Source organism: Protopterus annectens, chromosome 14.part0 (assembly GCF_019279795.1).
Source record: "Protopterus annectens isolate FY-2018-M chromosome 14.part0, PAN1.0, whole genome shotgun sequence".
NCBI classification, from domain to species: Eukaryota; Metazoa; Chordata; order Ceratodontiformes; family Protopteridae; genus Protopterus; species Protopterus annectens.
Window position 1 is genome coordinate 1,081,244,346 of NC_056748.1, and position 24,964 is coordinate 1,081,269,309.

General features: G+C 37.1%; 1 protein-coding gene across 1 annotated transcript in view; it reads right to left on the reverse strand.

Annotated features, from left to right (window-relative positions):
- The window catches only part of CFAP46 (cilia and flagella associated protein 46), a 3,596,153-nt gene that overhangs the window by 1,869,261 nt on the left and 1,701,928 nt on the right, over nt 1-24,964 (reverse strand). The window contains exon 30 of the mRNA XM_044056880.1: nt 11,543-11,726. Coding sequence (XP_043912815.1) covers nt 11,543-11,726 — 184 coding nt within the window. The remainder of the gene's footprint in view (nt 1-11,542; nt 11,727-24,964) is intronic.

Genomic DNA, 24,964 nt, shown 5'->3' on the forward strand with positions numbered 1-24,964 from the left:
AGCAATAATTTGTGCAACTGCAGCTCTGCAATTTGAATGCAATTTTGCTATATGAATTTCTTGCTTAAAACACACCTTGGATTCGGATTTTAACTAATGTGAGGTGAAACAAGGGCATTCACCTTCTTTCACTGGGAAAATCAATGTGAAAGTCAGTCAAACACAGCATGCTTTTCAGTGTGGGAAAAGGGATATCTGTCATCCTACTCAGTTGTGCTTAAAATCTAGAAATATAATCTATTGCTTTTATAGTTGATTCAACACACTTCCAGTCATTTGAGATCTTTTATTTTTCTTACTGTGCCCTGCAAAAGTAACAGTCTCTTGTAGAGTTTCCAGATATGGGTATGTTGAATGCTAAATAATTGCCATGCTAGTAACTTTTATTCTGAAACTAAATTGTTGTCAGGTGCTCTTAAGTAGCCAAAGGTAGATTCACATTTTATACCAAAGAGGGTATGTGATAGGAAACATGGAATTGCATAATATTTGTGTGAGATGCACTGACCTACAAGGTTACTCATTTTAGAACGTGCTGTGTCTCTAACATGAAAACTATGCTAACTCAACTCTGTAGATATTACAACTCCTTAGTCTCCTGTCTCTCTCTGACGGCTCCATAATAGAATGTGCATATGGGTGAGAAAATGGGGGGGGGGCTTCCTAAATGCTACAGGGTCTGGTTCTCGTCTTTGAAGGAAACTGGCTAGGCTTAAAATGGCCCACTAGGGTAACTTAAACTTCGAACCTATGACATCACCCCCACAGCAGCATCAAACTCACATAGCAGGAGGTAAAGCACAGATCATCTCATTCCTTAAACTGCATGAATAAAAACTGCAATATCTTATTAACTGGTGACTCTATTGTCAGGTACACAGACTCCATTCTCACAAGAATGGGCAACTGTCAGTTGTCTTTCTGGCTCTAGGATCTATCACATCTCAAGATCTCTAAAGACCCTCTCACCAGACAATTGTGATCATGACCTAGTAGCAGTCCATGTGAGTGTGAACATGCACAGAGACATGCTCACAATTTCACAGTTTGCAATTGTTTGGTTCAGGCCCAGAGGGCCATACCAGACCATAGACTCTCAGAGTTCACTGAATATACTTTATAACTCATCCAAGTGCCTAAAGAGGTTTTAAACAAATGTAATAAGGTAGCATGACTGACAATCAGTGGTAAATTATTCCACAGTCTAACAAATGACTGAAATAAAACAGTTATTTTAATTGATCTGCATTTACCCCATTTACATGTAAAGTTCTACCTCTTCATACTTTTACAAACTGAAGACAGTCAGTGTTTAATATTAAAAAAAAGTGTTTAATATAACTGAATTCTTCATCATACAGTGCACTTCAGGCTAGGCAAAGCTTATCGGTCAACCATCTACAGCTTACTGTATATAGTCCAACATGTTCCAGATGATTTATGTATAACAAATGTTTACAATTCATAATCAGTCTTGTAAACTTTCTCTGACATTTTCTAACACAAGTAAATCACATTTATTAAGTGCAAAACTTGTAATAATACTGCAGTTTTGCTCTGATAATAAGATTATAAACAGTTTTGTTAGCACACAAGAAAAGCTCATTATTACATTCATATAAATCAACCTAGCTGTTTGCAGTGCCTTGTTTTTAACAGTAATTATATTAGACTTCAATGTCAGATTATTAATCATCACAAATCCAAGGTCTTTATAGCCAGTAACTTTATTCCAGCTATAGAATAGAAAGTAAAGCCAGGAGCTCCAAGGGACCAGGTCCAATTCTTCAATCCACTTTTATTAAGATAATTTAAAAAACAAAAAACACATTAAGTATGGTTTAGCGCTTTCGTCAAGGAAATTACATCATCAAAACCATACACTAAAATACAGCTAAGCAATTTATAACCATTACAAAAGTCACACCTCTTCTATTAGCCAATCAAATATAATGCAATTAAAACTATGCATTTAAAAATATAATGCAATTAAAACGATGCATATAAAATGTGCATGTAAAGGCTTAACCCGTACTCTCCATAAAACCTTTAAAACATGAAGAGAAGCTTATGTACTTAAACATAAAATAACAGCCATAATAAAATGAGAAGTGCTTAATAGAACTGAAAAATATACCGTGCATAACCTAGTTACAGGCCCGAGGGCCGATATCCTAGTACTAACCTAATATAAAATATACCGTGCATAACCTAGTTACAGGCCCAAGGGCCGATATCCTAGTACTAACCTAATATAAAATATACAGTGCATAATCTAGTTACAGGCCCGAGGGCCGATAGCCTAGTACTAACCTAATATAAAATATACAGTGCATAATCTAGTTACAGGCCCGAGGGCCGATAGCCTAGTACTAACCTAATATAAAATATACAGTGCATAATCTAGTTACAGGCCGAGGGCCGATAGCCTAGTACTAACCTAATATAAAATATACAGTGCATAATCTAGTTACAGGCCCGAGGGCCGATAGCCTAGTACTAACCTAATATAAAATATACAGTGCATAATCTAGTTACAGGCCCGAGGGCCGATAGCCTAGTACTAAACCTAATATAAAATATACAGTGCATAATCTAGTTACAGGCCCGAGGGCCGATAGCCTAGTACTAACCTAATATAAAATATACAGTGCATAATCTAGTTACAGGCCCGAGGGCCGATAGCCTAGTACTAACCTAATATAAAATATACAGTGCATAATCTAGTTTACAGGCCCGAGGGCCGATAGCCTAGTACTAACCTAATATAAAATATACAGTGCATAACCTAGTTACAGGCCCGAGGGCCGATAGCCTAGTACTAACCTAATATAAAATATACAGTGCATAATCTAGTTACAGGCCGAGGGCCGATAGCCTAGTACTAACCTAATATAAAATATACAGTGCATAATCTAGTTACAGGCCCGAGGGCCGATAGCCTAGTACTAACCTAATATAAAATATACAGTGCATAATCTAGTTACAGGCCCGAGGGCCGATAGCCTAGTACTAACCTAATATAAAATATACAGTGCATAATCTAGTTACAGGCCCGAGGGCCGATAGCCTAGTACTAACCTAATATAAAATATACAGTGCATAATCTAGTTACAGGCCCGAGGGTCGATAGCCTAGTACTAACCTAATATAAAATATACAGTGCATAATCTAGTTACAGGCCGAGGGCGATAGCCTAGTACTAACCTAATATAAAATATACAGTGCATAATCTAGTTACAGGCCGAGGGCCGATAGCCTAGTACTAACCTAATATAAAATATACAGTGCATAATCTAGTTACAGGCCCGAGGGCCGATAGCCTAGTACTAACCTAATATAAAATATACAGTGCATAACCTAGTTACAGGCCCGAGGGCCGATAGCCTAGTACTAACCTAATATAAAATATACAGTGCATAATCTAGTTACAGGCCCGAGGGCCGATAGCCTAGTACTAACCTAATATAAAATATACAGTGCATAATCTAGTTACAGGCCCGAGGGCCGATAGCCTAGTACTAACCTAATATAAAATATACAGTGCATAATCTAGTTACAGGCCCGAGGGCCGATAGCCTAGTACTAACCTAATATAAAATATACAGTGCATAATCTAGTTACAGGCCCGAGGGCCGATAGCCTAGTACTAACTTAATATAAAACATACAGTGCATAATCTAGTTGCAGGCCTGAGGGCCGATAGCCTAGTACTAACCTAATATAAAATATACAGTGCATAATCTAGTTAATTCTATTACCCGGGGCCTTATTTTTGTGCAGTACAAAACAGACTATGGTAACGTTTTTGCTGAGCTTGTTTTTGTGCAGTACAAAACAGATTATGGTAACGTTTTTGCTGAAGTCGAGAAAAGAATAAGCATCCTCCAGGGACAGGAAAGTTAAAAAACTAGCAAGAGATGATGCTGATTATGCAAAGAAAACAGTATAACCTCTGCCTTTAGGAGGGACTCTGACCATAATGGAGAAGGGGTTTATTCAGATAAAATCCCACAGGATGATAGTGAAGAGGAGTGAGTCCCTTTAGATATACCACCACCCAGGTGGTCGCAGCCAGCCAGCAGTACAACAATCAGAGACAATGGAGAAACAACCAGGGTATGAGACAGGAGAGGCAGCAAGGAACCAACAACAATTGGAGGAGGAAGTAATATCTGAGGTTATTCAAACCAATGACACAGGTACTGTAAAAATTACTTCTTATAAGCAGTTCAGCATTTATAATTTCACTGAAGTTTCAGTGGAAATGGTATATCATGTACTACTTTAATGGACTTTAACTTCATTCCAGCAAGAAGGGCTAATGTTGAACATTCACTATTACATTTAAAAATTTTCACAAAAAAACTGAATCTAAAAGTTTTGTATGGTTCCGATGAGAAGGGGATTGTGCCAGCCAATAACGGTCTTAAAAGGAAGGGCACAGCGAATCCACCCCTTCACCCTGCTATTCAAATTTTTGAAAGGGTGTGTGAGAGAGAAATTAGAGACTTGCTCAGTAAGCATTGTCAACATCATAATTATAATTTAACCCCACATGAGAAAAATGTTTCATCATCCATTACTGAGGATAAAGAAATTAGATGCATGCGCCCTGACAAGGGCGGTGGCCTAGTTATGATGTATTCCCTTGACTATCAGGGGAAAATGTTGACTTTGCTGTGCAATACTGCAGTATACGCCCCTGTATCCCTTAATGAGGTGAACATTGCTTACAGGGCAATTAAAATAGCCCTTGATGAATTTTTCTTATTTGATCAAATTACCCAGGAGTAAGCGTGAAGATGTACATGCGGGCCATTATAAGAAAAAGTTTTTTATGACAATAGGATGGATGGATTTAGCAGGGATGAGGGCTTGGATTTAAGCACAGAGCCATTTGATTGGCTAATAGAAGAGGTATGACTGTTTCGTGATGGTTAGAAATTGCTCAGCTGTATTTTAGTGTATGGTTCTGATAATGTCATTTCCTTGACAAAAGCGTTAAATCATACTTTATGTGTTTTTTGTTTTTTTAAATTATCTTAATAAAAGTGGATTGAAGAACTGGACCTGGTTCCTTGGAGCTCCTGGCTTTACTTTCTATTTTGTGGATTTTGCTGGGACTGCATGCCTTCATTTCTTTTATTTTTATTCCAACTATGGTGACTCTGAAATGAAATATAATACTACATTTGTCATATAGAAACAATTCGGTTAAATGTGTTAAGTGCTCAATGGTAGACAATGCAGGAAAGACACTGGTCCTGAGTGGAAACCTTCCTTAAACAGAATGATACTTGTACAAAAAGAGGAGAGGTTTGGATTCAGTAATTGGATAAGTAGTTGGTGTCATTCTTGGGGGGTGGGGAGATCCAGTATGTGTCAGCATGGGTCGAGATGTCTAACAATCCAACTTGATGCTCCAAGGATCACCTGATCTTCTTATTGTACGGCTTCTGCATGCTTGCTAAAGCCTTGGTTGCTCCTGTAGTTCGTTTTTTAGGCAAAGTCCAGTTAAATAGACACCCAAAATAGCAAATATCAAAACTGTCTAATCCTGTGGCTCTCTTGTAACTTGAATCTTTGTGTAATTATTGAGACTTGATTTCAGTATAAAGCTGGCACTCTGTCCATGCCTGGGCTTTGCACATACCAGGCATTCAGGCCTGATGACCTGAGTTTTGCACATACCAGGCATTCAGGCCTGATGACCTGGGTTCTGTACATACCAGGCAATCAGGCTGATGGAAACTGTGGTGGCATTTGCACACTTGACAAGAAGCACATTGCCTAGACAGAATTTGAGAGACCCATAAACGGAAGTCATTGATCTCCACCAAACCCACTTATAACCTAGTAGAAAGCACCTGCCACATCTCCTGATGACATGTACGATTCCCTAAATGTACTTGAAGAACCACTTATTACCAAAAATACCTTTATAATGTGAAAGTTCAACCACTTTTAATAAATTGGAGCACCTCCACCTCCAAAGTAAGGCATGCTCACCGATTCTTAGACACAGTAAATAAAACAGGTCTACATTATAAAGCCGAAAGGTCTAAAGAGAGAATACAAGTACACTGACACATAAAGAGCGATGTACAAAAATAGTGAAACATGCATTAAGCAAAAATCAAAACACCGAACGTGTTCTTTAAACAACAGCGCCATGCAGGTATACACAAATTAACTAAATAAAACTAAAATAATACACTTTTGCAGTGGGGCAAATCCCCTGCACCCCCCATGTGGGGGGGCTGTGCCCCCACACCCCCCTACTTAAATATACCAACTCCGAGACTGCACTACAGTGTGGAAAAGGATATATTTCCTTATCCCCCAGGATCGCACTGCTGGCCAAACAAATATGTTCAATGTTCTGATTTTCGCTGAATGCGTGTTTCGCTATTTTTTTACATCACTCTTTATGTGTTGATGTACTTGTATTCGCTCTTTAGAGCGTTTGCCTTTGTAATATAAACCCAATAAAAGTTCCTTACAAGAGACAGTTATCAAACCAACAAAATGACAATACTGTTGACCTGGTCATGACTAATATAGTCACTACTTGCACCATGCCTCCAATTTCTTCATCCCTTGTTAGTTCTGACGATAAACATATAACTTTGTTTTTTTTTCTCTCCAAAACCCCTGCAGACACTAATTATTGATTCATGGACATCACATGGATGAACCTCCTCAAACACTGAGATGAGTTATAGCAATTGATTTATATCATCACTGGATCTGATACTGACATGGTTGCTACAAGGAGCTCTAGTGCCACATATACAAGTGCCTTCCCTACTTGTGCCATCTCTCTTGAGCCAAATAAAATGGAAAGTTAAAGAACAAAGCACCTGAGCAGTCTACCAGCTTAAATAAACTCTAACAAAAGAAACACATTCTTAAATCATACAACAGATCTAAAATTCCTCACACTAAAGACTGCATCAGGAATATCAGTAAGGAACTAAAAACTATCAAGGATATTAATGCAAATCATGAACTTAAATTAGCTTCTGAAGACAATGAAAATTTTAATTTTCTTCATAGTGATCACTGTTGCAGTAGCCTTAGCTATATGGGTTATATCCTGCCAAGGATATAACAGCCGGCCAGCTTCCAAAGCTTCAGGGCACCTTTCATGCAACCAAACTGTCAGACAGCTTGAGCAGAGCTACTGAAAAACAAGTCTGGGCACAAAAACCTTCAGAGCTTTCCTGGAAGCAGAGAGACTGAGACAGAGCCCTGGAAGGACAAGGCTAGGAATATCAAAAAATAAATGTCCACACACTGGCATAAAAAACAAGTGGGACGGAGGGAGGAAGCAGCTATGGGAGCAATAATTATTTGAACATCTACTGTATGGTAAGGTCAACTTACAAAACCGCACTTTCCTTCTTTAGTAATAGTAGGAAGCTAAGAAATAACACTTAGCGGTGTTCTTTCCAAAATGGTACCTCCCAAGAAGACCCAGTACCCACAGCAGATAGATATGCTAGCAGACAAATTTTAGTGCAAACTTTACACATGAAATAACTGTAACTCCAAAAATTTACAAATTCCTTTTACCTCTTAATACCACTCAAGAGCACATATTGAATATGTTCTTTAAGACTGAAAACCCTACAGCCATTTTGTACGATCATCATCATAATAATAATAATCACCTGAATGCCTAACAAACAGTACCAAACATACCTTTGTGGATCACCTCTTTAAATTGTTTAACCTGAGCTTAGATACATGATTTCTACCTAAAATATGATGAACCACTGTGACGATGATCTAGCTGAAGCATTTGATATTATGCTGCATGTTGACAGTGTAAATAACGAAGTACTCTAAAAGTATATCCATACGTGTCTATATTATAACATCGAATTTTATAAAGTTTGAATGTTATAATATCGAACCAGTTTTGTCGAATGCTGAAAACAGCGAAGGTGCAGGACACCGAATTCTTTCCCAAGGAAATAATTCGGTGGGCCGTTGCTGTGGCTTCGATGTTTTCAGCGTTCGATATGTTGGAACGTTACGGGTCGGGTTCAGGTTAAGTGTGCGATTGTGTGTAGGTTAGGGTTGGGGGAAGGTTAGGTGAGTTAGGGTTAGGGAGCGGGTCAGTTAAGTGTGTGGTTGAGTGGACGTTAGGGCGTAGGTCAGGTAAGTGGGCGATTATGTGTAGGTTAGGGGGCGGGTTAGGTGAGTTAGGGTTAGGGCGCGGGTCAGGTAAATGTGCGGTTGTGTGTAGGTTAGGGTTAGGGTGAGGTGAGTGTGCGATAGTGACGGACCTTAGGGTTAGGGCTGGATTAAGGTAAGTGGATAACTAGTAGTGTATGTAAAGTTTGGTTTAGGTTTAGGTGTAGGATTTTAAGTGTATGTTTGTGGATTGCTGATTTTTGTGTGTGTTTGTGTATGTTTCTCGGAATAGAGATTTTTTTCCCTGGGAAAAAAATCGCTATTCTGACTGTTCGATGTTTGCGGATTTCGGAGTTTAGGGTTTGATATTATAACATTCGATCTTTGTAGATATTGATGTTATAATATAGACCCAGCCATACATGGTGAGGTGGATAGCTAACAGACTGAAATCTAGACTTCACATAGCTAAGGTGATAGGTGCCTCCTTGGAAAGCATGAAGGTTCCTAGTGGTCTGTTCCAGGGCTCAGTACAGGGACCCCCCTCCTTTTGGGTATCTACTTCTCTGGAATCAAGACCTCTGGTTAAGTAAGTTTGCAAATGACTGAAAATTGGGCATTATTTTAAAATCTCCTTCTGATACCCATTCATTAAAGCATGCTCTAACCCTCATAAACATGTAGTATACAGAAAAATGTCAAACATTAAACCTGAGAAAAATGCAACAATGTCACATTTGGTAATTCTCCCTTAATGCACAGAATAGACAATACCCCACTCCAAAATGACAGTCAAAGATTATGGAACCTGGGTTGATAATTCTTTCTCCTTCCACCACCATGTAGCAGCAGTAGTCATAAAATCCTTCTAAGTATAACTAATATCTAAAGGCATAACATTCAGTTCAAAAGATGTTATCACCCCTCTTTATGTAACCTTAATCAGTCTGCTTACTGGGTACAATATCCACTTTGGTATGCCTTTCTAGATATATTAACTGGAAAGGCTCCAGTGGTTTCTAACCAAGAAGACTGTTGGCCTAAAGTCCCTGAGCTACCAGGAAAGTAGTATTCTTTTAAATGATTTTTAATGGCTTTTTCAGGGCGATCTATGCCACTAAGGACCCCATCCTCCTTGACCCATGTATCTCTGAAAGTGAAATATCTCACTAAAATAGAAATAGGGACTTAAATCTTCAGCAGCACATAAATAAAATGTGCAGGAGAGACAACATTTATTACCCAACACTTAACCCATGTCTGGAACAAACTTCTCCTGCAAGTTAAAAAAAGTGACAACCTAGCATCCTTCAAATTACACCTGGATTATTAGACAGCTATCATTAAATTTACTCTGGGAATGACCTGGTGTCTACCTTATAGTTCCAATGATGCTGTGATCTCTAGCCTATGCCTGCCTTGTACTTCCAATGATGCTGTGATCCCCAGCGTATGCCTGCCTTGTACCTCCAGTGATACTATGATCTCTAACCTATGCCTGCCTTGTATTTCCAATGATGCTGTGATCTCTAGACTATGCCTACCTTGTACTTCCAGTGATGCTGTGATCTCCAGCCTATGCCTGCCTGGTACTTCAAATGATGCTGTGATCTTCAGCCTATACCTGCCTTGTACTTCCAATGATGCCGAGATCTCTAGCCTATGCCTGCCTTGTACTTCCAATGATGTTGTGATCTCTAGCCTATGCCTGCCTTGTACTTCCAATGATGCTGTGATCTCTAGCCTATGCCTGACTTGTACTTCCAATGATGCTGTGATCTCCAGCGTATACCTGCCTTGTAGTTCAAGTGATGTTATGATCTCTAGCCTACGCCTGCCTTGTAGTCCCAGTGATGTTATGATCTCTAGCCTACGCCTGCCTTGTACTTCCAATGATGCTGTGATTTCCAGCCTATGCCTGCCTTGTACTTCCAATGATGCTGTGATCTCTAGCCTATGCCTGCTTGTACTTCCAATGATGCTGTGATCTCTAGCCTATGCCTGCTTGTATTTCCAATGATGTTGTGATGTCTAGCCTACGCCTGCCTTGTACTTCCAGTGATGCTATCATCTCTAGCCTACGCCTGCCTTGTACTTCCACTGATGCTGTGATGTCTAGCCTACGGCTGCCTTGTACTTCCAGTGATGTTATGATCTCTAGCCTATGCCTGCCTTGTACTTCCAATGATGCTGTGATCTTTAGCCTATGCCTGCCTTGTACTTCCAATGATGTTGTGATCTCTAGCCTCTGCCTGCCTTGTACTTCCAATGATGCTGTGATGTCCTGCGTATGCCTGCCTTGTACTTCCAGTGATGTTATGATCTCTAACCCATGCCTGCCTTGTATCTCTAGCCTCTGCCTGCCTTGTACTTCCAATGATGTTGTGATCTCCAGCGTATACCTGCCTTGTAGTTCCAGTGATGTTATGATCTCCAGCCTACGTCTACCTTGTACTTCCACTGATGTTATGATCTCTAACCTATGCCTGCCTTGTACTTCCAATTATGCTGTGATCTCTAGCCTACGCCTGCCTTGTACTTCCAATGATGCTGTGATCTCTAGCCTACGCCTGCCTTGTACTTCCAATGATGCTGTGATCCCTAGCCTATGCCTGCTTGTACTTCCAATGATGCTGTGATGTCTAGCCTATGCCTGCCTTGTACTTCCAATGATGCTGCGATGTCTAGCCTACGCCTGCCTTGTACTTCCAGTTATGCTGTGATCGCTAGCCTACTCCTGCCTTGTACTTACAGTGATGCTGTGATCGCTAGCCTATGCCTGCCTTGTACTTCCAGTGATGTTGTGATCTCCAGCCTATGCTGGCTCACTCATTTGTGCCACTGGGGGGAAAAATTAAATGTGCTTCATAAATTATGTCCAAATTAAAGTGAATGCTGAACAAATAATGCTTTCAAAGCAAAAGCTGAAACCCCTCTCTCTGATTTATGAAATTATGCATTAGAGGGTTAGGAAGACGATGATCTTTCCGGTTTCTGCATGGAAGTGCTATATACAGGGGATAATATTAGTGTGTTTTCAAGTCAGTACTTCTAAGAGGTTACACTTTAGAAAACAGAAAAACACCACTTTGGTCACAGGACTCCCTGAAAGATGCCTAGATTTTACATTTTGAATAAAATGTCACAAAAAATGAAAAGGGACATTTCTGTGAAGAGTTAATGGCAAATAAACATGATGGAGATCATATTACAGGTTACAAAAATGATCAAAGGTATATCAAAATTACATGACAGCTAGTATTTAACTGAAACACATAAATGACACTATAAGCAAAGATGTCAAGACTATAAATTTAATTATGAAGATTGTGTTGCCTTGTCATTGAGATAAACTCATATCTATATGCCACCACAAATAAAAGCTGAAACATACCTGTAATGTTTCAATAGCATTAAGATAGCAGTCTAACTGCTCAGCCTTTTCTCTGCAGCAGGCGGCAACACGGTGCCACATGTAAGAGACATACTCTTCATCTTCATCTTTAAATTTCTGAATATCCATCATGAAACTGCGGCCCAGTCTCGCCTTCACTATAACTCTGTGTTTAAAAATTAATCTGACAAAAAAATAATACAAAATAGGATTAAACTCTAATTAATGATAAAAGTACAGCAAGTCTGTTACATCCAGAACAATTACAGTATATGAACATTTTAAACTACTGAAAAGCGAGTAAAATCAAATCCTGTACCTACCATAAAGAAGATTTCTCTTGAGATGCTCATTATGACAGTATATCTTTGAGAATGGACCATTCTATCAGTGTCTTGTTCAAGCACATGATTGGTCCCACCGATGGATGGACCATTCTATCAGTGTCTTGTTCAAGCACATGATTGGTCCCACCGACGGATGGACCATTCTATCAGTGTCTTGTTCATTTAAGCATATGAATGTTCCCACCCACACAAAGATTTACCCCTTACACTTAGAACCAAATGCCACAGCTGATTCGAAATGGACAAATCGGAATAAACTGGCAAAACAACCAAGGTATTGGGAGCAAATCATTATAGAAGGAAAGGTAATCAAATGGGAAGATGCCAAGAATTTATTCGGACTGCAGGCTAGAGATTGCCTTCTCTATCAAGGATTGACATTAGAGTATCGGAAAAGAGAAAGAAATAGGGGGATCCTAAGCCAAAGGCCAGCGCTAGTATAGTTTTTACTAGACTCTAAACCAGAAGCTGCTGTTAAACAAGGAATAATCAGTACAGCATACAAACCATTGCGTGATAACTGTAAGAATCAATCAGAGAAGGTTAGAAAGGATTGGGAAGAGAGACTGGATAAGTAATTCACAAAGACACAATGGGGGCTATATGTACGTCTCCCAAATATGCAACAAAGTCGAGAAGATTTAGGATCTTCGCTTGGAAGTATTTACATAGCTATTTTTATCCTGATCTCATAAGATGTCCTTCATGGACACTGCTTGTTAGTTATCTGTTAGCAAGTCTGCAATTATAAGAATGGCCTGTATTAGTTTATCCTAAGTTACAGAACTCATTCTTCCTGACCTTTGCAACATAAATACATACATCTCATTCTGAAATCCTCACTCACCTAAGACAAAAGGCCACCTGCAAATGCTTCAGTAGTTCACCAATAATATACCCCAACCAAAGCCCACACTGTACTAATACACGACCCAATTACTCACAAGTATTAGTTCCTCAAAGACTACACTATTTACTTATTTGTTGTTTGTCTGTTTACTGGGTGGGACAGAGCCCATTTTCATCAGAGACCCAGGGAGATACACTCCAGATGCAGGTCTTTGGAATGTGGGAGGAAACCGGAGCACCTGGAGGAAACCCACGCGGATGCAGGGAGGACTTGCAGACTCCACACAGAAAAGACCTCAGCCAAGAATTAAACCTGAGAACCTCATGCTGTGATGTAGCAACACTAACCGGTGCATCACTGCACTGCCTTACACTAATTTCACAATTTGCTAACCCACAGCTAATCCACAACCTCATTTCTCTAATTACACTCCTACACACTAACCTAGCCAATCTTCTTTTACCACTAACACCCCCACCATGGTGATGGCTAACAACCTTCTACTGACTCTCATGCACAAGTTCTGTACTAATGTACACATGGTTAATGTGACTTAATTTTTAAATCATTCTGCACTGTCTAACTTGTATATGGGGAAAATCTCATCTTCTATGCTCTTACCTACAGACATTTGTAAACTTTATCACATTACTTCAATCTCTACTTTCTAAACTATTGTACCTCCTTATTACTCGTGTTCTGTAATTCTAGCCTGGCTGAAATAGGTCTACTTTGGATTCCTAGTCCACATACACTACATAAAAAGAATATGTCTTCCAAAATCTGAAGAATTAATTGAGTTGGTATATGCCGTGTAATATAAATCTGGCAGGCAAACTACATGCATATTGTGAATATATAATGAACTATTTATTTATTTACTATCACCCGCCACCTGACAAGATAAGGTAAACTTTTGGTTACTGTTTACTGTGACTGTGTCATGTTCTGGTACTTGCACTTATTAGAGACTTATATGTGTGTATTTATAAATACGTCTGTAATATAGCTATATCAATATCTGCCTTTCATGAAATCATGGCTGAAGAGAGTTCTTGGACCAGTCTACCTACATGGCTAATGAACAAACTGGCAAACAAACATATGTTGACACTTTCTAATACACACTTTGTATAAGCCTAGTATTACCTAATGAAATCTTTAACTATTCAAAAAAAAGTAAAAGAAACCTCATCTCAGATGTCTGTCTAAAAACAAAGTTATGCACTTATCATAATGACAGATCCATGCTGTAACCTTCCATCCTTCCTTAATGGATGGGTTATCAAGTCCGTCTAGCATCTGACTTCAGCCACTTTTAGACTCTGGATGTCTCAGGCCTCCCCTTATGCAAAATCCCCTGTAGCTGTTAAGTTACCTCAGAATGAGTTTGCCTACACCCTACATTAAAACTGATACAGCAATATCATAAAACCAAAACACATCACAGATGTAATAAACAACTCCTCACCCAGAATTGAAGAGCACATGACCAAGCCCTAGGGACTGTCAGTGCAGTCACAAAGGAAAAAGGTAACTGGAGGGGGGAAGCTGGGAGGGAAATTGAGGAAGGATGGAAGCAGATGACATGGATCTATCATTATGGTAAGCACAAAACATTTCTATTTGATGTCTCTTCTTCCATTCCTCAAGGATGGGACAGAGTCCCAAGTTAAAATAAACCATCGGATGTCTCAAGGAAGGATATTCTGAAGGACATCCAAACCAAAGAAAGCTCTAGATCTGGATTGTGAATCCAACTAGTAGTGAGATATGAAGGTATGGATAGTAGAATGAACCTTACAAGGTTTGGGTAAGACCAGTCCTTTCTCTTTATTGTCATGGTAAATACATTCAGATAACCATTAAGAAAGAGTCATCTTCGACATTCCTTTACCCAGTTTAGTTGGGGAAAATGAAACAAGCAAATGGTGAGTCTTTATAATCTTCTTTTACAATGTATATAAAGTTGGAGTTGAAGGTGCACATTCATGGGTCTATATCATTTAATCAAAATGCGTATTTGTCAAATATGTATTCATTGAACACTAATCAGTGAACTTCTTTCCAGTGAATCCTGGACTATTTCCCAGGGTTAGGAAGCACTTGGCTTTCACCGCAACTTTTCCCTTTTCCTCACTGTAGTGCAATCTTGGAGATGGTATATATAGTTTGGGGGCGCAGCCCCCCTTGGGTGGGTTTAATTTAGTGCAGTGTCCATTCCAGAGTGCTGGTGGGTGAATGGTTCCAAACCCAGGTAAAAAGTTCAGGAGTTGAAAAGGTGCAGAATCATCCTGGCTTTTAAGAAGAAAGTACTGCTGCCGCAAACATACATTTATATAAAAGAAAACCAACCATATTAATATGTTCACAGTTACAAACATTATACATCACATACATTCTTCTGTACAATTGTCATCAGGCCAAATAGATTGCAGGGTAGACAACTGAGACATCATGGGCAACTGCACTTCTTCGGAAATGGATCCTGAAAGGGTATTTGAGAGCTCCTTAATAAAAGTCCTCTGTAACTTTGTGAAATGTGCCAAATAATTCAGAGATCTTAAAGTAAAGGTCACTGAAGCATAGACATGCTTCCCAAATCTGTCCATTGCCTGTGACTTCCTGTTGGGGGGATGAACAGTGGAACTCTCCTCGGCAAATTCCTTTTTAGTGGTCGCCATCATGACCATGCCGTCAATGGGCACCCATTTTCCCCCAAAACTGTTTGTCTATGGGTGGTGCCATAATTTTGTCTGATCTCCAAGGTATTAGGTTCAATAGTGTTGGGATCGTTCCATGCCTGCTGAGAGATCAACTCAATCAGCTTGTCAGCAGACGGGCCAGTACAAAATGCCTCCAGGAATACAGACTCTTCATATGAAGGGTTGCTGGGTGTCCATTAACCTCTCTCCTTAAGGATTTCAAGGATGTCTCCAAATGAGACATCTTCAGGAGGTGACCATGGGGACACTTTACCCTCATCAAAGTCTGTATCTTCTGTGATAGACTCTTCTGAGAGTCCAAGTGCTTCCTCTTACATGTCTTCTTCTTAGGGACCTCCTTAGTGAAATGTTCAGGGGAGGTAAGAAGTCAGGATGCCCTGTTGGGAAGCCTTGAGTTTTCATAATGGCTGTCCCTGTAGAAAAAAGTGATGAGACTCCAAGCACAGAGACATCAAGGTTGCAGACTGAAGATCCAAGGGGGGGGGGGGAGTAAGATCCATCTGTGCTGCTGAGACAGACAATGCTCTCTCCATACCTTCAAATGCAGACCACCCCAGACATGGAGAAGACCTTAGATCCAAAAAGACAAGCTTCTGGACTGGTGTCCCTCCCTTCTCTGAAGGCAATCCCCCTAAGGTAGAAGCTAGAGCTGAGCTAACCCATGCCGAGGCTCCAAGGCACACAGACACCTCCAAGAACTTCAGAGTTGACTCCAACACTTCAGATCCAACAGGGAAGCCTTGGCTCCGATCCAAATCTGACTGAAATAAAGTGCTCAGAACAGACTTTGGATCTGAGGATAAAGCTGTCCTTGGATCCAAGGCAGACAGAGATGGATGACTCAGATCCAAAGACTCTGAGACACTAGATAGAGTGAGAGGAGGAACTCATAAAGCGGGTGTGGTAGAAGAGCAGCTCTCCTGTTCTGGAAGGAGTATGAGCCAGTAAGGCACCCACCTGAATCTGCGCCAAAATAAGTTTTCACCCCACTCTTTCAACATCTTTTTCTGTCAAACTCCTGGAAGAGCGAGTGGAAATTAGAGACGGAGACCTGGGTCTCTCCAAAAAGGTTGAGGGGACTCTGGAGTGTACTAGGTCCACAGAAGGTGAGTATTTGGTCCTTGGTAGGTAAATAATACTGAAAAGAGTGACTGCACCCAGTAAATTTTTTATTGGACCATACAAATTTTTTCTGCTTTGGATACGATAATTTTCTCTTTCATTTTAGGATGTGACGTTGAGGTTGGATCAGAATGAGGTCTCTTTTCTTCTGGAGGAAGTAGGTGGACTCAGAGAAGGAGATTGTGACTCGCTAGATTTAGCCCCACATAAAGCCTTTTTGAATGCGGAAGGAAGTAAACCTTGTAGGATCAATTTATTCTTCCTTTTGGCACAGGCCCTGGGATTAAGTCCACAGCAAATAGCAAAGTCTTCTTGTAAATGAAGAGGTCCAAGACAATGCACACAAAGTGTGGGTATCAGATACAGGAATTTTGTGCCCACACTTGAGACATATTTTGAACCCTACTGGGCCTTTCTCTGCTACTGTGACAAAAGCAATGACAGTAAAACACACTATCAACAAGAAATCATTAAAAAGGACTAAACTCTTTTTAAACTTTTTGTTTAGAAAGATAAACAATAGAAAATATTATCAGCAATGGTAAATAAAGAGATACACTGAGCGCAGAAACTAAAAAGCAGTACTAACAAAAGTAAAGGTACAACTGTACAGAAATAAAGAAAACGATATGAAGATAATATATAAATGGGGTCTATATTACGTTATCGAATACTAATGTACTCGAAAACATAATAGTCGACCTGTAAATGTCGAAAGCATCAAACGAACATTTCAATGGAGATCTCCATACAGTGCCGAAATAGAAGTTTTCCATTGTCTGGCAATCTTGGAGTTGGTATATTTAAGGTGTGGGGGGGCACAGCCCCCCACGAGGGGGGTGCAGGGGAGGCTTGCCCCCCTGATTACAGCATTTAAATGGTTTGCTTGGGTTGGTTTTTGTAGTTGTTCGACATTTGACGTTTTCGATTTTTAGGGGTCGACTATTACGTTTTCAAATACATTAGTATTTGATAATGTAATACAGACCCTATAAATGTAAGCGATAAGGTAAGGGATAGTAAAAACCTGAAAACACAGAGGTTTTAACTACAAAGAAATGCAAATTTACAAAATGTAACATTTATCTACTCAAGAGTAATTGTCATCATGTAAAGCACTTCCAGTTGGTGCATTATGAGTAACGGAGAAGCTAGTGAGTTTTTGGTTGCTACGAGCTTTAACAACTGCTGAGTCAGATCCAAACAAATTAGTTGAGGAAGAATGACAATCGTCAGATCAAAAGGTTTTATAATTGTGCACATTTTGTGGATAGTTCTCATGAGGAACAGAAAAATGTGGAGCAAAAATCTTCTCTCACAGCACTTATTCTGCTCTTAGTGTAAGAGGACTGGGAGAAATATTTTTTAAAAAAGTAATGTACTCACTATACCACTCTATGTTTATTTTCCATTTTCATTCTTCTTCAACTGATTGGTTCAGATCAGACTCAGCCACTTCTACCAGATCAGATCCAAGAGCTCTTGAGCTCTTCCTTTTGTCCAAAATGCCCCACCAACCTATCATACCTCAGATTGAGTTTGCTGCCCCTAGATACAGAGAGACAACTTATTATAGAAATCAACAAAGGTAGAAAGGAAAAAGGAAACTGGAGCTCAAACAAATCTTAGATCTTTCCAGAAGCAAAAGAAGGGAGCAGGTGGGCAGGAAGTTGAGGAAGAATGAAAATGGACAACACAGACGGAACATTATGGTGAATATATAACTGTTTTTGTCTGATGTCTTTTTCATTCATTCCTCAACTGATAAATTAGAGTCCCCAGCTACTGTAACCTTGGAAGGCTCCAGGGAAGAATATTCTTTAGTGCTGCAGAGCTAATCGCCACTCTGTTCATGGAAATTAAATCTAATTTGTAATGAATGATAAAAGTGGGAGAATTAGTCCTAGTTGCAGTTGTGCAAATGTCATCTAGAGAAGCTTTTGACAAAAAGGCTGAAGAACCGCCATATATCTCATAGAATGAGCCGGGCAAGGCTAGGTCTTTTTTTATCATAAACAAAGGAAATACATTCAATTAACCATCTGGTCAATAGAACTTTGGAAATTGGTTTATCCAATCTGCTAGGAGAAAATGAAACAAATAGATGGTCAGCTTTCTAGAAGTCTTTGGTTCTGTGAAGATAGAAGCAAAGTTGCCTCTGTACATCCAAAAGGTGGAGCATATGCTCTCCTTTATTTGAACAGTTAGGAAAGAAAACTAGTAGATTAATGACCTGGCTTATGTTGGAATCAGAAGGCTACCTTAGGCAAAAAAGATGGATTTGCTCACAAGAATACCGTCTTTGGGGAAAAAACAGGTAAGGAGTCTTAGAATATACAGCCGGGAGTGGGAAGGAATGAGAGATTTCTCTTTGTTCACCTAGAATCCTAGGCCAAGAAAAGGTTTATTACTCATGTCAGAGATTCTTTTTTTTTTCAAAATGTTTTTATTAAAATTTATAACTGAATAACAAACTGTAACATTATAATATATATAGAAATAGAACCGATGAACAATAAAAACAGTCAATATAAGAAAAAAGTAACAAAACTATTTACAGAGTGTCTACTAAAATAAAGAAGTTGAAAAATCCAAATGAGTTTATAAGATAATATTTTAATTTTAGTTATTCAATGTCTGCTTGTAAAACTGTTTCTTAAATTCCGTCCATAAGTTTTAAGAAATAATGGTTCTAGCTGTTCTTTCCTTGACAATAACTCTAGACGACAAACCAGTTGCAATGCTAAGAGATTCTTTTATTGAAGGAGTCAATTCACTTTTCCAATTTTTGGTGATAACTTTCCCTGCAATTGATAGTATACTCCAAAGCACTGACTAATTCATTTTTGATACATATAGGAATTGGGGTAATAAATAAGATTAATGATCTATTTAATGCAAAATCATTGAGGAGTGCCTGCAAATGACATTAATATCATTCCAAAATGGTTTTATTACAATACATTTATAAATCATATGTTGCCAATCTGCTTTGATACTTAATTTACATCTCCAACATCCAACATTGTTCTTACACATTAGCTGTACTTTGTGCAGTGTAATGAATGCTCTGTGCATACATTTCCAAGTAAACAGTCTCCATTTCAAAGAAGAGGTGGTTCATTCAGAGGACACTAAAATCAGTTTCCCCTCTTCATTTGGGTAACAATTTTTAATAGATTTGAAATAATCCCAATAATTCTCTTTGCAATATTCTGCATTACTTTTAATCATCTTATACATTTTTGGTAGTAGTCTTCTTTCTATGATATTTTAATGTACTAATATAATTAAGAGTTCTATAAATGTTGGTACTGTTTTTAATTGATGTTTGCATTAAGTTTATTTTATTTTCAATTGAAGATCTAGCCACATTTTTTTTAAATAAAATCAAGTGAATGCAAATTTTCCTCTATCCATCAATTGATGTCAAAGTAATAGATTTTTTCCCCTTAAAAGCTGAAATTGTGATTATATTGAAAGTACTTATATTATGCTCTGTGCATACATTTCCAAGTAAACAGTCTCCATTTCAAAGAAGAGGTGGTTCATTTAGAGGATGCTAAAATCATTTTTCCCTCTTCATTTGGGTAACAATTATTAATAGATTTGAAATAATCCCAGTAATTCTCTTTGCAATATTCTGCATTACTTTTAATCATCTTATACAATTTTGGTAGTAGTCCTCTTTCTATGATATTTTGATGTACTAATATAATTAGGAGTTCTATACATTTTGGTACTGTTTTTAATTGATGTTTGCATTAAGTTTATTCTCTTTTCTACTGAATATCTAGCCACATTTTTTTAAATAAAATCAAGTGAATGCAAATTTTCTCTATCCATCAATTGATGCCAGAGTGATATATTTTCTTCCTTAAAAGCAGAAATTGTGATTATAGTGAAAGTACTTGTATTACTTTGTGTATATGCTATGGGGTACATTTATTATTGTGTGTGTATGTTATGTGGAATATTAAAAATAGCCAAGCTTTATATTCTGGATTTTTGTGTATATACTTTGTAAAGTTTATCAATATCATGGATATGTATGAAAACATTATTACTTTGTTTTGATTTTCTAGAATATAATCTTTTAATAACCAAAGAAAGTTATTAATTATCTTATTATCCATTGCATATATCAGATGATTATTTTTCAAACATTCTGTTATATGTCTTTCCATTTCGCAGAGTAATTATTATATTCCCAGAAAGTAGTTATCTTTATAATAGTAGATATGGAATATAGTTCCAAATCAGGAAATCCTATTCCTCCATATGTCCAACTTCTTAAATGATGATTCATGGCCAATCTAGGTTTGCTGGGATACCAAATAAAGTTAAGCATTAAGGTGTTAAATTATTTTATATATTTTTTAGAGACAGGAAGAGCTAATGATTGTATTATATATAATATTTTTGGTAGTATCATTTTTTATTGAAAATCTCGCCTCTACTGCAAATAAAATTTGTTCCATTTATTAATAAGATTTGTAATATTATCTTGATGATTACTATAAATGATATTAATTATGGCTTTGATGTTTGTCATTAGAATCACTCCTAAATATTTTATTTTATTGTTGAGTCTTTTGCCTTTTCCCGGTTAGGGGTCGCCACAGTGGAACTCCGGTCCGCTAATGATTGGTAGTTGATTTTTACGTGCCGAGTTACCAGCACTGATGCACAACCTTCAACGAAGGTATGCCCATTAACGCACGTCTCCACGCAGAAGATGCTCTAGCTGAGAATCGAACCGGACAGCGTCTTACTGTGAGGCGACAACGCTACCGCAGCACCACCACCGCTGGTCTAAATATTTTAAAATAAAACTAAATATTTTGTTTTATTACTATATATAATATATTTAGTGAATCTTTCTTACACATCATTTGTATTGGAATTTATACAAATAATTCTTGTTTTATTTTCATTAAATGTAAGACCAGACTTGTATTGAAATATTTCAATAACCTCAAATATGGAAGTAAGTGAATATTTATCATTCAACGTTAAAAGTATACCATCTGCGAACAGAAGTACTTTTGAATATAGTTTACTGTTTATCTGTACTCCTTTAATATCTGCCTTTGATCTTATAAAATTCACAAATGGTTCTATAACCAATGTAAAATTAGGGGATGATAATGGGCATTCTTGCTTTCTTACTTTAGAAATTTTGATAGATTCTGAAAAATAACCAATTTTTACATAAGTTACATAATTTTCATAAAGAACATTTAAAAAGTTGTAGAAATCCCTTTGAAAAGTTACATTCTTCCAAGACCAATAATAGATATTTCAAGTTTACTGTATCAAAAGCACCGTTGATGTCTAAGCTTGCTAAAGTAAAATTACCTTTTGTATTACTAATGTAATCAAGTACAGTTAATATTCTCAATGTTGTCATAAGCATTTCTACTTTTAACAAACCCTGTTTGGTCACTATTAATTAAATAAGGAAGAAATTGTTGAATTCTGCTAGCAATTATAGAAATTAATATTTTGAATTCAACTTTCAATAATGAAATTGGTCAGTAAGATGTACATTCAATTGTTCCTTATCTAATTTTAAGATTGGAGATATAAGAGTGTATTTCCATGAGGGTGGGACCATGGATGCATCTCTGACTGAAAACCATGGAGGAAGATGTCTAATGCTTCTTCAGGGATACGGTTATACAGTTCTGATATAATGCCATTATTACCTGGAGCTTTATTAGGTTTTAGTTTACTAATTTGGTTTTTGAGTTCTAGCATTAATATAGGTCTATTAATTACATTTGTTCTTTTGTCATTTTATTCTTAGTGTATTTCTTGATGGAATCTTTAATTGCATCTTGTGCATCCATTACTGGATTAAATTGATTAATTTTACTAAAATTAATATTAAATTCTTTTTAAAATACCTTACATCACAGTGACTTTTTTCTTTTTATCAACACAGTATAAATAAGATTTTACAGCGTCCCATATATATGTTTCAGAAACATCTTTACTGTTGTTAAATTCAATATATGTCTATGTCTGTTTATGAAAAAAATTCTTTGAAGTCTTTTAGATTAGTTATATATGTAGGTATTCCACTATGTACATTATTATGTTTCATAAATATTTCAAATGTAATGGCATTATGATCAGAAAGTGGGTGTGAGACTACCTTAACTTTATCAAGATTTGTAATCAAATCATTACAGACATAAATCCTAGCAATTATTGACTCTGTTCCATATCTGTTTGAAAAATGTGTAAAAAATAGTGAGTATTCATTAATATGTTTGATACTAAATAATTGAATAAAATGTATTAAAGCTTTGGCTGTAGCTGTTATTCTATGTTTCACTTTAGTATTAGTATCTTTCTCATTTAATATACAACTAAAATCTCCTGCCAATATTATGCTAACTTCTGAATGTTGGATAATCTGATGAAAATGAAGCTTAACTGTTTTGACACCTATACCTGGTATCTAATAACCATTAATTAAAGTATAGACCTTTCCATTAATTTATATAGTGACTAAACAAAGCATTCCTTTATCTCTCTATGTGTTTAATATATTTGGTATAGGCAGATAATTTTTCACAAGATGGCCATTTATATTAATAGAGGTACATTTTAAACTTGTCATCTTGCAATTCAGGGAACTTTTTTTGATTATATACTTCAAAACTTTAGAATACGACAATATATATGAACCACTTAAATAATACATGGTGAACTCTATTAACCTAGTGGATTTTGTATTAATAAGAACACTTATAATATATAGAACTGTACATGCAAGAAAAAGAAAAAAAAACATATGATATACTAAACATGAAGTTGTTTTGACTTTCTCTCCCCACATGGAGTATAATACTCCTGACATAGATGGTAATTCCATCCAAATCATGCTGTCCCAACAACAAAAGCAGTTGCAATACTTCTCTGCTATTCAAATAAATGTTAGCATGTTATATATTTTAATTACATACAATGAATTTCAATATAACAATATTTTAAACAAGTATTTCTTGCAAAAGAATGAGAGAGGAGAGAGGAAAGAGAAACAAATTACCAATTATTAAGAATATCATACATTACTGTATGTATAAACTGCACTGTTGACATTTTGTTTTCAAGAAAAAGACACACACACAAACACACACACACAAGTACTGGGAGTCAATAAAAATAATTTATCTCATCCTATGTTGTAACCGGTCACCAAGAATTGATTATGAATGAATTCTAATATGTTACATAAACAAAGAGAGTAATAAATATTTATAAAACTAAAGTATAACTGAACCCATAAGGATAAAGTCTATTAAGAAACAATGCTCAGAGACAATTAGGTATAATGAAAGACAAGTGGACGAGAAACAGTCTCTATATGTGAATGTCTAAAGGAGAATTCTGATGGTTGTATGTAGAGTATAGCTGTACGTTTCACAGTGGTGTTCTGATTAATAATTTAATTATATCAAGAACAGTAACCAGTGCAAGCTCCTGCAAAGGATTTGGTACTTTCTTGCAAGCAAACAAACTGATCATGTCTAGACATAATGAATTTCTGCTGGAAACTCTTTTATCTGTGACTATGAATTAAAAAAAAAAAAACACTCACAAACTGTACCTTATTTTAGAAATTATTCATAACCCCTTGCATATGCATCTAAGCTTCTAACTGAATGTAATCCATTGTTCCAGATATGAAAACGCAATTACCAAACATATATTACCTCAATTAAAAGCTGCAGAAATAATTCTGGTAGCATAAGTTGGCATTTCTTGCACTATAACCAAGGAAAAAACAGGACCAAGAACAAGTTTGAAGACCACCAAGCTGACACCACGAGATTCGAATAAATCCAAAACTGGTCTTTATTTTAGAAAAAACACCACACCAATGTCACGTATCACAAGCGCTTTCGCTAGGATATTCCTAGCTTTATCAAGTTGTTGGAACCTTCTGAAACATCAGCTTAAATAGCTGCTTGTGTTAATTAGGCAATCATAATACAATTAAAAAAACTAATCAATTACCATTCATCTAATTAGGTAGGAAAACTACCTATCAAGTGCAAAAAAAATTTTTTTAACAATTCAAATATATTACATAGCATACTTCCATACAATTAAAAAACTTACATTACATATCCTATCTCATCATAACTTATAAAATTGTACTGTGTACATTTAAAATTTTTGTTAAACCAATTAAAATAACATATAGGTGTGCTGCTACTTGCACTGTCAAATCTTTGCCCAAGTGCATGCTTATAAATAAAAGTTAGACATAAACATGTCAAAGTGTGTGAAAGAGCAGGTAAAAAATGTGAGTATGGGTGGGTGGTCACCTTGCCTATGCTACTGATTCCCCCCTAGC